Genomic DNA, 13,678 nt, shown 5'->3' with positions numbered 1-13,678 from the left:
TGGACCAGATCTTCACTAAGATCCCTCTGTGATGCTGTGCAAAGCCAAGGTGTAATTCACATACAGAGTCCCGCCCGATCTTAAACACATAAGCACGGTGTAGTTGATAAACCAGTGTATTCACCACCCAGTTGAAGGTGAGATTTCCGTCACCCTGGAAAGTTCCCTGGGCCCTTCCTGTTCGATACCTCTCCCTAGGGCAATCGCCGTTCTGACTTCTGTTGCCCTAGGTTGGTTTTGCTTGTTCTTGAACTTCATGTAGATGGCATCAAACAATACATGCTCTTTTTTTTTTTTTTTTTTTTTTTTTGGCTTTTTTGCTCAACATAATGATTTTGATTCATGCATGTCATTGCATATATCAACAGTTTCTCTTTTTTGCTCTATGAAATTCCCTTGTTACAAATATAATGTATTTATTCCATTTACCAATTGATGGATATTTGGTAGTTTCCAGTTTGGAGCTACTATGAATAAAAACCACTGTAGACGTTCTTATACAAGACTTTCTGGGGACGTATGCACTTGTTTTCCCCAGGTATATACTTAGGAGGGGAGTTGCAGGGCCGTGGGGCAGACATATGTTTAACTTTATGGGAAACTGCCAAACAGTATTCCTAGGTGCCTGTACCATTTTAAATTCCCACCAGCAGTGTATGAGAGTTCCCACTGCTTCCATTCTTACCTGCAGCTGAAGGTCACTTAAAAAATTGTATGCATTCTGGTGGGTGGGAAGTGGTATTTGGGTGTATTGGCTTGGCCAAAAAATTAGTTTGGGTTTTTCCATATGATCTTATGGGAAACCCGAACAAACTTTTTGGCCAACCCAATAGTTTAATCCTAGTTATCTCCAGTGATTAATGATGCTAAGCAAGTTTTCATATGTTTGTTGGCCATTTGGGTATCTTCTTTTTTGTGTTTTCTAACTATGAGTCCTTTGGCAGATATATGGATTATCATATAATCTAATATCTGAATATCTTCTTTTATGATTAGTGCTTTTTTTTGTCCTGTTTAGGAAATCTTTGTCTACCCTAAGGTCATGAAGACATTCTTCTGTTCTCTTCTGGATGCTTTGTGAAGTTTTAGCTTTCACATTTAGCTCTCAGATTAATTTTATACCACAGATTAATTTTTATGTATATATGAGTTAGGGGTAAATGTTTGGTTTTTTTTCCCCAGGTAGATATCCATTTGCTCTAGCAAGCTGATTGATTTCTTTTTTCATCTTTATTCTAAGCTTGTTAATTTGCAAATTAGATTATGAACTTACCTACACTTCTGCAGTGTTTCCGCTTCTTCCCATTACTTAAGCAGAGAGGCCATTTAACACATAAGTAGTCAAATCCTTCACGTGTAAATGTCCATTTGAAGTTCCTGGGCGTGGCAGTCTCCAGAGCTGGTCCTCCTTCCTTCCGTCTTTCCCAGCGTTGAATCCCCTACGCAAAGCGGCCAGGCTGGTTGTCCTCGCACAGAGATTTAACCAGCTCTGTCCCCCTCAGCCCCAGATATCTTATCAAGCTCTCAAGCAGTATATGTGCGGCTTAATGGTTTTCCTTCATAGAACGCCATCAACCTTACCATGTTCATTTTTATAATACTCTCTTCGGGGTAGATTGGCATTAAACACGTATGTTCCCCATGTCATAAGCATAGGAACTGAAGAAAAACTTTAGGTCTACGGATCTAATTTAAATATTGCAGGTGGTGAAATGCTAGATAAGTCTGTTGAATTCCAAACATTATGTATTAGGAACTGTGAAGTCATGGTGGTCTTAAGGTGAGAAATAACCCTCCCCACCCACCGTTTTCCCCGGGACTAATTTTGTAAACCCCGGCAGAAGGCGTTTCTAAACGTACTCTTCGTCAACAGGAAGTAAAAGTTAATTCTCAGGGGTTCCTTACAAGTGTATCGCTTCATCTAATCGCAGTATGCTTTAAATATATGCTATTTGATATACGATTCTGTCCTTCTTTCCTCATGTTCATAAGGCAAAAGCGGGTGGGAGGGACTTGATTAAGTTAAGGGCCCAGCCTCTGAGACAGTGACACCACGGGGGGCTGCTAGAAAGTGAGGAGGGTCCGAGAGCGCCGGTGGGTGCCTGACCCATGGCCTCGTCTCCGCAGGATCAACATTGAGGCTCGCAAGTCCCCCAAGCTGTCGCGTGCTGCTCAGGAGATATCCCGGTCTCCTCGCCTGCCCATGCGCAAGCCGTCCATCGGCTCGCCCAGCCTGACGCGGAGGGAGTTTCCCTTTGAAGACATCACTCAGGTAGTGTCTTGAGCCCCGCCACGCACCCCTCCTCGTGCGTGCATGACAGCGGCTGAGCCCTTGGGACCGTCTCCGTGCCTGGGACGGCAGTGCCGGACCCGGGCGCCCTGGAGAGGAGCCCTGGTTGCCCCCCTCGGTGCCCCTGCCACCTCTTCGTCCCGCTGGACCTCCCTCCCACCTCAGGCATCCCTGCTGCTGCCACGAGAACCTTCTCCCAGGCAGCTCTGCTTGAGACATATCCTCATGTCCACCTCTGCTCCCTCAAACCGCTCCTGACCCCTCAGTGACTCCCAGTGTCTGCAGGAGCCCAGCCCCGGCTGCGGCCCCTCAGTCTGGCCTGCCTGTCTCCCTCCTGGTCCCCCTCACCCCGGGGGCCGCAGCCTCATTGTTGACTGGCCTCTTCCCACCTTTGTGCCTTTGTTCTGCCTGCGTCTCTCTCCGTCTCCGGGTCAACGGGCCCATCCTCTCGTCTCCTCCCCCTTGTTTCTGCCTTCACGCTTACAGATACAAGTTCACCTCCATGCCGAAGCCTTCCTTCCCTGACTCAGCCACTGTAAACCCCAAAGCATGTTGTTTATAGCTCCCTTATAACATGTCTCAGTGACTCTCTGTCTGCAAATAATTACAAGCCTGATCTCCTCCATTAGGTTATGAGCTCTCTCGAGTGCGTGTGTGTATGTGTGTATGGGCGGGGGGAGGTTTAAGTGTAATTGACCTACAACACTATGTTAGTTCCAGGTGTACAACGTAGTGATTTGATACTTTTATACATTTCAAAATGGTCACTATGATAAATCTAGTTACTGTCTGTCACCATACAAAGGTATTACAATATTATTGACTGTAGTCTCCATGCTGTACATTTCATCCCTGTGATTTATTTATTTTGTAACTGGAATTGTAGCTCTTAATCTCCCTCACCTGTTTCACTCATCCCCCCACCCTCCCCTCCGGCAACCATCTGTTTGTTCTCCATGAGTCTGTTTCTGTTTTGTTGTATTTGTTCATTTGGTTTGTTTTTTACAGTCCACGTATAAGTGAAATCATACAGTATTTGCCTTTCTCTGTCTGCCTTATTTCACTTAGCATATACCCTCTAGGTCTATCCATGTTGTTACAAATGGCAAGATTTCATTCTGTGTTATGGCTGAGTCATATTCCAGTGTGTGTGTGTGTGTGTGTGTGTATACCACAGCTTCTTTATCCATTCATCTCTTGATGGGTAATTAGGTTGCTTCCACGTCTTGATTATTTTAAATAATACTGCTGTGAACTTTGGGGTGCACATATCTTCTCAAATTAGTGTTTTGGGAGTTTCATTTTCAGAACAATACCCAGAAGTGGAATTGCTGAATCATATGGTAGTTCTATTTTTAGTTTTTTGAGAAACCTCCATACTGTTTCCCACAGTGGCTGCACCAGTTTGCATTTCTACCAACAGTGTTGGAGGGTTCCCTTTTCTTGAGGAGCTAGATTTTATTCGTCTTTATTATTGCCCTTGCACATGCACACACACACACCCTACACATACGTGTGGTTTGGGCACAGTGATAACTTTTTAAGTTTTTTGAAATTTAATTGAATGAAAAAACATAACTGGGTGGTCTCAGGACGTACTGGTATCAATGCAACTGATGCTTCCGGGAGAAATATCAAGGCTAAGAATGGAGTCAGAGCTTGGTACCTTGTGTAATAGATCAGTGACCGGGGCAAAAGGAGAGGTGAAGAAAAATGTGCCCACGTCACTTCTGTGACCTTTCTAACCTACCCACACACAGGCACGCTGGGACACCATCCACCCCTCACTCCCAGACCCGAGAATCACAGCCCGCGAGCCACCACTTAAAAACAGGGCCTGGCATGCTGTTGTCGGCGTCTGGTATTGAAAACGGTGGAATGATATAGAGAATGAATATTTCTGTCAGTGCCCACCGGCGACTTTTTAAGCAAAAAGTGTTAGCATTCTTACTTCTTAAGTGATTGATAGAAAATATGGAAAGAGATTGTGATTTTTCTTCTTTTTTTCCCCCCACAGCACAACTATCTTGCTCAGGTCACGTCTAATATCTGGGGAACCAAATTTAAGATTGTGGGCTTGGCTGCTTTCCTGCCAACCAACCTCGGTGCAGGTAAGCCCTGCATGCATCCCACTCGGAACTCAGGCTGAGAAATCAACTTCGACCTCCAGTGGCCTGAAGTGAAACACGAGCTCTTAACGACACCAAAAGATTAGCATGTACTTTACCCCCAAAGTTTAACCTCCAAGTTAGCCACCATGATTTTGTAAAAATTAGAATTATTGCTCTAATTGGTTTTTTTTTGCCAGTGGTGCTCTCATTTTTCTCTATAAGCCCTGACTGATAAAAATGACAGAAATAACCAAAAGCTCTGATAGGTTTCTGGTTATTTTGATTTCTGGCTTTTTACCGTGGGCAGAGTTTGGTACCAGTGTCTTTAGGTTCTTGAGGCAAAAGAAACTTCTGAAGAAAGTCGAGAAGAGAGCATCGGAGGCTATTAGAACACGTTGGCTGACTGTTAGTGCAGTTCTTAGTGGTAAATCTTTATAGGTTTCATTTCTAAGTACCAGATAAATATCCTATCTGTTGGAAGCTTGAGACATCGGGGAAAATGGAACCAACGGAGGACAGAGCTGGGCGAGAACCCAGAGTGTGCGTCCTCCTCGGTACCCGACTTGAGTGAGTAGCACTAACGTGTCACTTGTACTCCGGGACAGTGAGGGAGGGAAATGACAGAAGGTCCTTTTCCAAGCGGCTTCCTCCTGATGGCACAGCCACCTTGTGGGGTGGCCCGATGATTTGACATGCACACACCTCTCCAGAAGGCCGCCTTGGCCAGCCTATGGCTGGTGGCCCCATCTTGAATGTGCTCTGTGTAACCTACTAAAAATGTTTTGTTTATTTATTTATTTTTTTAATTCTGAATCTGCCTATTAGAGCTGTCTCAAACACAGATCCTTTCAAATAAGTAATTCTTGCAAAGCAGACGTTAAAAGTTATGTTGCTGTGTGTGTATCTTCAGAGGCTTATTAAGTAGCGCTGCAGGTGGATTTTTCATTTTGAAGTTATTCAGCTTAAAGAAGAGGGAGGAATAAAGGTAAAATATAAAACTGACTTAGGAAAAAAGAATAGACTATCCCTGTACGTAATGCAAAGAAATCTCTTAGGGTATTTTCCACAACCTGGACACCCTCTGAAGACCACAAAAAGCCTGTTCTCCAGTAGTTCAGCAGTGCGCTGCTGGTGTACACGGGGGTTCTGATACCACTGTGCGAGGGTTGTGACCATCCCCATGTCAGTAAGCTGAGAACTTAGCCATCTGCTGACTATAAACATTGAAAAAAGGAATGCAAGTGAGAATTTACTTACTGGATCTTTTCATTCTGCCTGCCCTTATCTCTTGGACGTGGAGTAGATCCACGAGTGGGTCAACGAGACCTTAAGATGGGAGGGCCCGTAAGTGCCTTTGAGGCCCGTCCTGCTGCAGTCTGAGGAATCTGAGTGCCCGAGAGCAGAGCCTTCTGTATGACTGCGGTGAAATCACCGTCCTAGTCACTGACCTTTCTAAAAAGAGGGTTTTAGCTGGTACCATACGGCAAGCGAAGAGAATTTTCCATTTGATGCTACTAGAGAGAAGAAAGTAACTCGTGGATTTTAGAAGGTATATTACATATGGGCACCCTATTAAATACTCTGGTAAGCTTACCCATGTGGATGGAAAGCAAGAAGTCTGTATGGCCTGGCCTGTGGTTATTAAAAGAAAAAAAAGTGAGTGCTGTTGGTTACTTTATATTGGATAATTGGATAATAATTTGTTTCTTTCTATTAGAACGATCTGGCCTGCGAAATTTTCTATTTTTAATTTTTTACATTTCTTAATTTTAAAAATATGGAATAAATTCAAAAGATTTAAAGGAGTATACAGTTAAGCTGTCTCGTCCTCACCCCCAGCCACCTAGTTTTTTTTCTCCCCCCCTCTGGAGGCAACTGATGTTATTTCTTAATCCCTCCTGAGATTTTTAATTTTATTTCTCGTTGTCAATCTGAATGACAAAGAATAGCACTTTAATGCATTAATTCTTAAGCTATATGGCCATCCAGAGATTTTAAGCTGAAATTCATATTCTCTTCTGTGGGCAAGGGAGATGAAAAAGACCTGTAAGGACTGCTGGGTTGGAAAAATCATGTTAGCCCACGCCAGTCCAAGCACCCACCTTAACAAAGGTGCTTCAAAAAAGAAAGTCTGCTGCGCCCTGGGGCTGCTGGCCAGTCAGCCACCAGGCTGTTGGAGGTGACAGCTGTGGAGATAGGGCTTGGCTTATCTTAACACAAACCTTAAAATAGTAATAATTAAAGAAACTCTACATATGTCACAGGAAAGAGTGTAAACAGAAAGTTGACGGGGCAATTTCATCCTGATTCTCATCTACCGTGAAACTTAAATTCAGATTCATTATTTTTTTCAGCTTATTTTGTCTCTAAATATTTTAGTTGCAATCTAGGCCTTCTCTTAAATGTCCCCATTAATCAAAGTAAACCTTAGTATTTAAAGAAAGCATGTGGCAGTTCCCCGTAAGTGTCTATCCTGATCATGAAATTGAAATAGAAAGTCAGTAAGATAAGAATCCAGTCCTGAATAAAAGCAGCATTTTATTCCTACCTGAGTCACGTCACCCCTTCTGTCATAGTTGCTTTCAAACAGCTCCTTGATTGCCCGAGATTCCCCTGAGCTCGGCACTCTGGTTATCACGACTGTTTTCACTAAATTATCCTTCTGATTGCAAATGAGATTTAAAAAAAATATTTTTATCATACCCAGTTCATTCCAAAGAAGAGTGTAAGTTTTTAACATTTGAAATGTGTGGTTCTGTAGACAAACTACTGGCAGAGTGGCCGGGCTAGACCGAGAATTTGTTGTCACTGAATCTGCACCGTGTCCGGGGTGGCGGGTCGAGCGCCAGGGGGAGGTGCAGAGCTGCCCTCAGGCTCTCAGCCCGCCCGCACAGATCTGTCTTCTGAGGGCAGGGACACCGCAGCCCCATTTCTCTTCCCGTGAGGGACTCTGCTGGCACCCTGGCTGTCCTCTGCCGTGTCTCTGTGTTGACCGTGCTTTCCTCCTCCTCCTCCCCACCAGTAATCTATAAAACCAGCCTCCTGCATCTCCAGCCGCGGCAGATGACCATCTATCTCCCGGAGGTTCGGAAGATTTCCATGGACTTTGTTAATTTACCTGTCTTCAACCCAAATGTTTTCAGTGAAGATGAAGATGATTTACCAGGTGTGTTCACGCATGTCAGCTGTTTGTCACGAGCCCACACCCTCTCTCAGCGGGTCGTGTTGGGGGACAGGGTGGTGGTAGTTGAGGCTTACAGCACGTCAGGCTGCGCCCGCCGCCTCAGCAAGGTTGGAAGGCATGTGAGGTGTCACGGCAGAAAGGTCATATACTGTCACTAGTTTGGGGAGGAGGGGAGCTGCCAGAGCAAGGACGATTGAGGTGGCTGTGAGCACTCCTACCCCCTCGTTTTACCCTCACGGTAATCCTCCTAGTCACGTGCCTGGATAAAGAGAAGTTAACGGGACCCATCAGGACTCAGAAATCAGAACCGAAACCCTGTCTCACGGACCCTAGGCCAGCCCTCGTCCTCTCAGTCCCTGCTTCGAGAATGACATCACGCAGATGGCCCTATGCCCGTGAAGCCCGGTTTCTCAAACCTGCCCCGTCTCCCGGGCAGAAAACCTGTGCACTTCAACATCTCTCTCTCAAGTGCAGTGCAGGTCTCCATGCATAGAATAGAAGCCTGGTGTGAGTTAAAAGTAAAATCTGGTACAAGGTTTTAAAATCCCAGTTTACAGATTTTGAAATATCTGCAGCATCTTAGGTTAATTTAAGTGCTTTCTAGTCAGGGGGTCCTGTTTTGATTAACAGATTGGAATGAATTCTAATTAGTCTCCCAATTATTGTCTGTGACTCTTCTCAAAAGAAGTCCACCTGCAACAATTTTATAAACACGGAGATTCCTCTACTTACAACCAGGCAAGGTTCTGAAAGTCTCTGGTTTCTGAGCCAGAGGAGCCCTGCATGGGCCACTGACTTCTCCTGTACCTGGTCATTCTCAAAGAGAGGGGCTCTAGTCTCGCCATGGGACGGGCTGGACACTGATCCCAACTCAGGCTCTGAACGTGAGGGAGTCGTCTGCCTTCTCTCAGCGCAGGTTTTTACCTGTAAAATGACTGTGCTTTCTGACGGTAGCCGCCTGTGGTTCTCTTGACGGTTTACCTCTCCTGACGGGTGGAGCAGATGTTCTGGACTCACGCAGTCAGGATGGGCGAGGTCTGGCACCCGTGTTAGCCTGCGGTTTGGTGAGGCTGCACGTCCTTGAGCGTGTAGCCTGTGCCCTGCTAGTTCACAGCCTTGGATCTGGGAGTATCTTTTACACTTTCTCCTTATCGCCCTCCGTTTCCCCAGAACGTGACGGATAGAGCTCTCTCTAATGCTCAGCTGTTGTTGTAATCGTCTGTGGTTCCCTGTGGAGGAGGGAACGTTTGGTCTCAGAGCTTAAACTCAGTGCTTCGTGACGCGACAAGAGACTCTCGTCTCGTTCAGCGGGGAAGACACCTGCCGTCAGTATTCCATACCGAGGAGAGAACATCTGGAAGAGGAAGCTGAACAGGAATAGTAGAAAGCTTGGGACAGGGCCCAGATGCGTGCAGCCAGGAGATAGTTACCTCTCACGAGAGGACCCCCGGGAAGGGGAGAGTCTGTTACAGGCGCTGAGGGCGGGCTTAGCTTTTCATGAACCAGCTGGTTTCATTCTGAAGTTCTGGTGAAAGGTCAGCCAGCCTCTGCAATTAGCCTGTTAAATTCTATTTCCTGCTCGGATACTGGTTGCCACACAGCACTTAGAGGCCCACATGAGCCAGCTTGCCGTGCTTGGTGAGCACTTGACACAGGGCAGTTCAGACAGTGGCTCTTGAGCACGTGCACGTGGTCTGCAGATCCTCGCTCAAGTGCACGCTTTATTAAATCTCCACTGTGTACAAATCGGATATATTTACAGGGTTTGTTCAATGGGGCTCACCTTACATACCATTTGAAATGCTAAAAAGCAGCTAAATTAGGAAATGACCCTTCCCCTCGTATGCAGATTTGCTAGAGGAGTCTTTTCATTGGTTTCTCTACTGCATTTCACATGGTTCTATTTACAGAAACTTAATTGCTGTACAGATCTCAGACACACACCTGCTGCATGACACTTCCCACACTAACCAGTCCGTAACCCTGGATGAATCCACTCAGAAGAAGCCTAGGCACTGAGTCCTCAGTGGCGTTTCATACTGTACCAGGGCCCTCTTCTTGCGCAAAAGAGTGGGCCATTTTATGAATATCACAAGTTAAAAGCATCTTTTAAACACTTAATCGTTTGCCATGGTGCCATTCAGGTACATGGTATCAAATTCAGAAGGTTCAGAGGTTATTTATTGAAAAGCTCTGGCAGTGCCCTTAGCTTATGGACGACTGCAGGCCGCCCTGAAGAACCCATCGGGATTGCCTGTGTGTCCTTCTAGAAACACTTAGGGAAGTGTCGTGCAACTTGTGTGAACTGTCCAGCTTTCCCTAAGCAAACACACCTTCCTCTGTAGCGACTGCATTCTGTATGCAGAAGGACTGGATGAGTCGAGATGTGTTGCTTATTCTGACCCAGTTTCATGGCAGTGTTTTTCTTTGTAAGCAGTTCATCTTTCTAATTTCCTTTCAGTGACAGGAGCATCTGGTGTGCCCGAGAACAACCCACCTTGCACAGTGAACATCCCCATCGCCCCCATCCACAGCTCGGCTCAAGCGATGTCCCCCACGCAGAGCATCGGGCTGGTGCAGTCCCTGCTGGCCAACCAGAATGTGCAGCTGGACGTCCTGACCAATCAGACCACAGCCGTGGGCGCAGCCGAGCACGCAAGCGACAGCGCCGCCCAGTACCCCGTGGCCAGCCGCTACTCCAGCCCTGGCCAGGTGATCTTCGGGGGCGTGGAGATGAGCCGCATCATCCCCAACCCCCCTCAGCTGTCCCTGCCGCCGCCAGCACAGGGGGCCATCCAGCTGTCCGTGCTGGACCACGGGGACCGAGACCACGAGCACCTGCAGAAGCCAGCCAAGGCCCTGCGGCCAGTGCCACAGTTGGCCACCGAGGGGGACGCGGTGGTGTTCAGCGCCCCCCAGGAGGTCCAGGTGGCCAAGATGAACCCCCCACCCCCCTACCCGGGAACCATCCCCGCGGCCCCCACCACCGCGGCGCCGCCGCCCCCGCCGCCGCCCCCGCTGCCCCCGCTGGACACGTGCCTGAAGAAGGGCGACTTCTCGCCCTACCCCACGGCGGCGCACTACCAGCCGCCCCTGGGCTACGAGAGGATCACCACCTTCGACAGCAGCGGCAACGTGGAGGAGGTGTGCCGGCCCCGGACGCGCATGCTCTGCTCCCAGAACACCTACGCGCTCCCGGGCCCGGGCAGCTCGGCCACGCTGAGGCTCACCGCCACCGAGAAGAAGGTTCCGCAGCCCTGCACCAGCGCCACCCTGAACCGCCTGACGGTCCCGCGCTACTCCATCCCCCCGGGGGACCCGCCCCCCTACCCCGACCTCGCCGGCCCGCTGGGCCCTCCCGGCCCCGGCCGCGGCGCGGGCCAGAGACCCGACGGCGGCCTCATCCACGTCACGCTGCGCAGGAACAACCGCGAGGCGGCGCTCAAGGCGGCGCCGCTGGCCGAGCCCCCGCGGCCGCCGCCGCACCCGCCCAGGCCCAAGGGCGCGGCGCAGTTCCCGGCGCGGCCCCCGCCCGCCCTGTACACCTGCAGCCAGTGCAGCGGCGCGGGCGCGGTGGGGCGGCCGGAGCCGGGTACGGGGGCGCAGCCGGGCGCCGGCCTGGCGCACGCGGCCAGCACCTCCCCGCTGACCTCCCAGTCGTCCTACAGCCTCCTGAGCGCGGGCGACGGCGCCCGCGAGCGCGCCGACTACGTCAACTCGGCCTTCACCGAGGACGAGGCGCTGGCCCAGCACTGTCAGGCCGAGAAGCCGCTGCGGCACCCCGCGCTGAGCGAAGCCTCCGTGCCCGTGAAGCGGCCGCCCCCCTACCAGTGGGAGCCCGTGCTGGGGGAGGATGTTTGGGTTCCTCAGGAAAGGACGGCGCAGACCGCGGTGCCCAACCCCCTGAAGCTGCCCCCTCTGATGGTAGGTCAGAGCCAGCACCTGGATGTGTCCCGAGTGCCCTTCGTCTCCCCCAAGCCTCCCGCCAGCCCTACTGCCACTTTCCAGACAGGCTATGGCATGGGAGTGCCCTATCCGGGAGGCTATAACACCTCCCCTTTGGCGGGGGTGCAGGCTCCCTGCTCCCCGAAAGACGCTCTGGCCCCAGCACAGTTTGCACAACAGGAGTCCGCGGTGGTTCTCCAAACGGCCTACCCGCCCGGCCTCTCCTACTGCACCCTGCCCCCCATGTATCCGGGAAGCAGCGCCTGCTCGAGTTTACAGCTGCCACCCATCGCCTTGCACCCCTGGAGTTCCTACAGCGCGTGCCCGCCCGTGCAGAACCCCCAGGGCGCTCTGCCCCCCAAGGCGCACTTGGTGGTGGAGAAGCCCCTCGTGTCCCCGCCGCCCACGGACCTCCAAAGCCACCTGGGTACAGAGGTGATGGTAGAGACCGCAGACAACTTCCAGGAAGTGCTCTCCCTGACGGAGAGCCCGGTCCCCCAGCGGACGGAGAAGTTCGGAAAGAAGAACCGGAAGCGGCTGGACAGCCGGGCCGAGGAGGGGAATGTTCAGGCCATCACTGAGGGCAAAGTGAAGAAGGAGGCTCGGACTTTGAGTGATTTTAATTCCCTGATCTCCAGCCCCCGCCTGGGGAGAGAGAAGAAGAAAGTGAAGAGTCAGAAAGACCAGCTGAAGTCGAAGAAGTTGAATAAGACAAATGAGTTCCAGGACAGTTCGGAGAGCGAGCCGGAGCTGTTCATCAGCGGGGACGAGCTGATGAACCAGAGCCAGGGCAGCAAGAAGGGCTGGAAGAGCAAGAGGAGCCTGAGGGCGGCCAGCGAGCTGGAGGAGTTCAAGTGCAGGAAAGCCAGCGAGAAAGAGGACGGGCGGCTGGGCAGCCAGGGCTTCGTGTACGTCATGGCCAACAAGCAGCCTCTCTGGAACGAGGCCACCCAGGTGTACCAGCTGGACTTCGGGGGGCGGGTGACCCAGGAGTCGGCAAAGAACTTCCAGATCGAGCTGGAGGGGCGGCAGGTAAGAAGCCATGTGCTGGGGTGTGGCCAGAATGCCACTTTCGGGTCCTGCCAGGTCTCTGAACTTTGGCCTTTGGGAGCACTTTTCAGAAGGCCAGATGGGAAATGTGGGAAACGGCTGATGACTCTTAGCTGGGGCCCGTCGGGCTTGTAATTTTCAGTGTGCCTGTTGCTATCTTTTCTTTATTTCTCCCCAAAGTAACGCATGTCCTGATTTTTTTTGAAGTCAGATGGTTCTGGGAGACCCATGAGGAAAACAGCAGGCACCTGCCCACTGCCCACACCTGCTCTCCAGAGGCCAGCTCTTCCAACTCTGTGTGCTTCTTCTGGTGTTTGCCACCGTACTTGTGAAGAACGCATTCCTACTTCTATCTCTTGATTTTTCAGTTCGGGGCATCATGTACTGACTTCTTCCTGAGCACCATGAGGGTTCATTTTCTTCACCCCAGCGCCCCCCAACACGTGAACCTTCCCTTTCCCCTTTTCGCAGGCAAATCAGTAGTCATTGGTCCCCTCGTTTTGCCACTGAATATGGTTCATTTCTGAGCCGTGTATTATGGTTTAATTACAGTTCCTTTTTTATCGTGTAGGCTTTTTACCCTAGACGTAATAATTACCCAGTTTTCATTTGCTTGTTTTTCTGTGTTTCTGTTATTAAGTCCTTCCCCAGTTCTCTGGCAGAGCATACATCTCCTCTTGGTGCACTTGAGCACTTTGTGTAGTTTGTCAGTTCTTCCTGCTCCAACCTGGAGTTGTTGCTGTGGTCCCACTGCACAGCTGTCGTTCTGGGACTACCCTTCTTCCACCATCCCGGGAATTCCCTTCACTGCTCATATTTAAATCTCATCGTCATTAATTCGCTCAAGAAATGATTGTTGAGCACCTGCTATATGCCTGGCAATCCTGTTGGCCAGGAGTTGGGAAATTATGGCCTACAGGCCCATCCGGCCTGCAGCCTCGTTTTATAAATAAAGTTTTGTTGGAACACAGCCTCGCCCGTTATTTCAGTACTGTCTGTGCTGCCTTTGCCCTGCAACGGAGGTTCGCTAGCTGTGGCAAAGTCTGTGTGACCTACAAAGTCTAAAATGGTTATCATCAGCCCTTTACAGAGAGTTTG

At 50.0% G+C, this 13,678-nt stretch overlaps 1 protein-coding gene across 4 annotated transcripts in view; it reads left to right on the top strand.

Annotated features, from left to right (window-relative positions):
- The window catches only part of TULP4 (TUB like protein 4), a 238,543-nt gene that overhangs the window by 222,027 nt on the left and 2,838 nt on the right, over window positions 1-13,678 (top strand). For 3 of the 4 annotated variants that reach the window (XM_068550908.1, XM_068550911.1, XM_068550910.1), the window contains 5 exons: window positions 2,128-2,272; window positions 4,308-4,401; window positions 7,424-7,567; window positions 10,047-12,562; window positions 12,788-13,486. In XM_068550908.1, coding sequence (XP_068407009.1) covers window positions 2,128-2,272; window positions 4,308-4,401; window positions 7,424-7,567; window positions 10,047-12,562; window positions 12,788-12,940 — 3,052 coding nt within the window. In that variant the 3' untranslated portion in view covers window positions 12,941-13,486. Of the gene's footprint in view, window positions 1-2,127; window positions 2,273-4,307; window positions 4,402-7,423; window positions 7,568-10,046; window positions 12,563-12,787; window positions 13,487-13,678 lie in introns of those variants that run through there. The other variant, XM_068550912.1, reaches the window with a different exon arrangement.

Source organism: Eschrichtius robustus, chromosome 9 (assembly GCF_028021215.1).
Source record: "Eschrichtius robustus isolate mEscRob2 chromosome 9, mEscRob2.pri, whole genome shotgun sequence".
Lineage (NCBI taxonomy): Eukaryota > Metazoa > Chordata > Mammalia > Artiodactyla > Eschrichtiidae > Eschrichtius > Eschrichtius robustus.
This window is presented reverse-complemented; position numbering and strand designations above follow the sequence as displayed.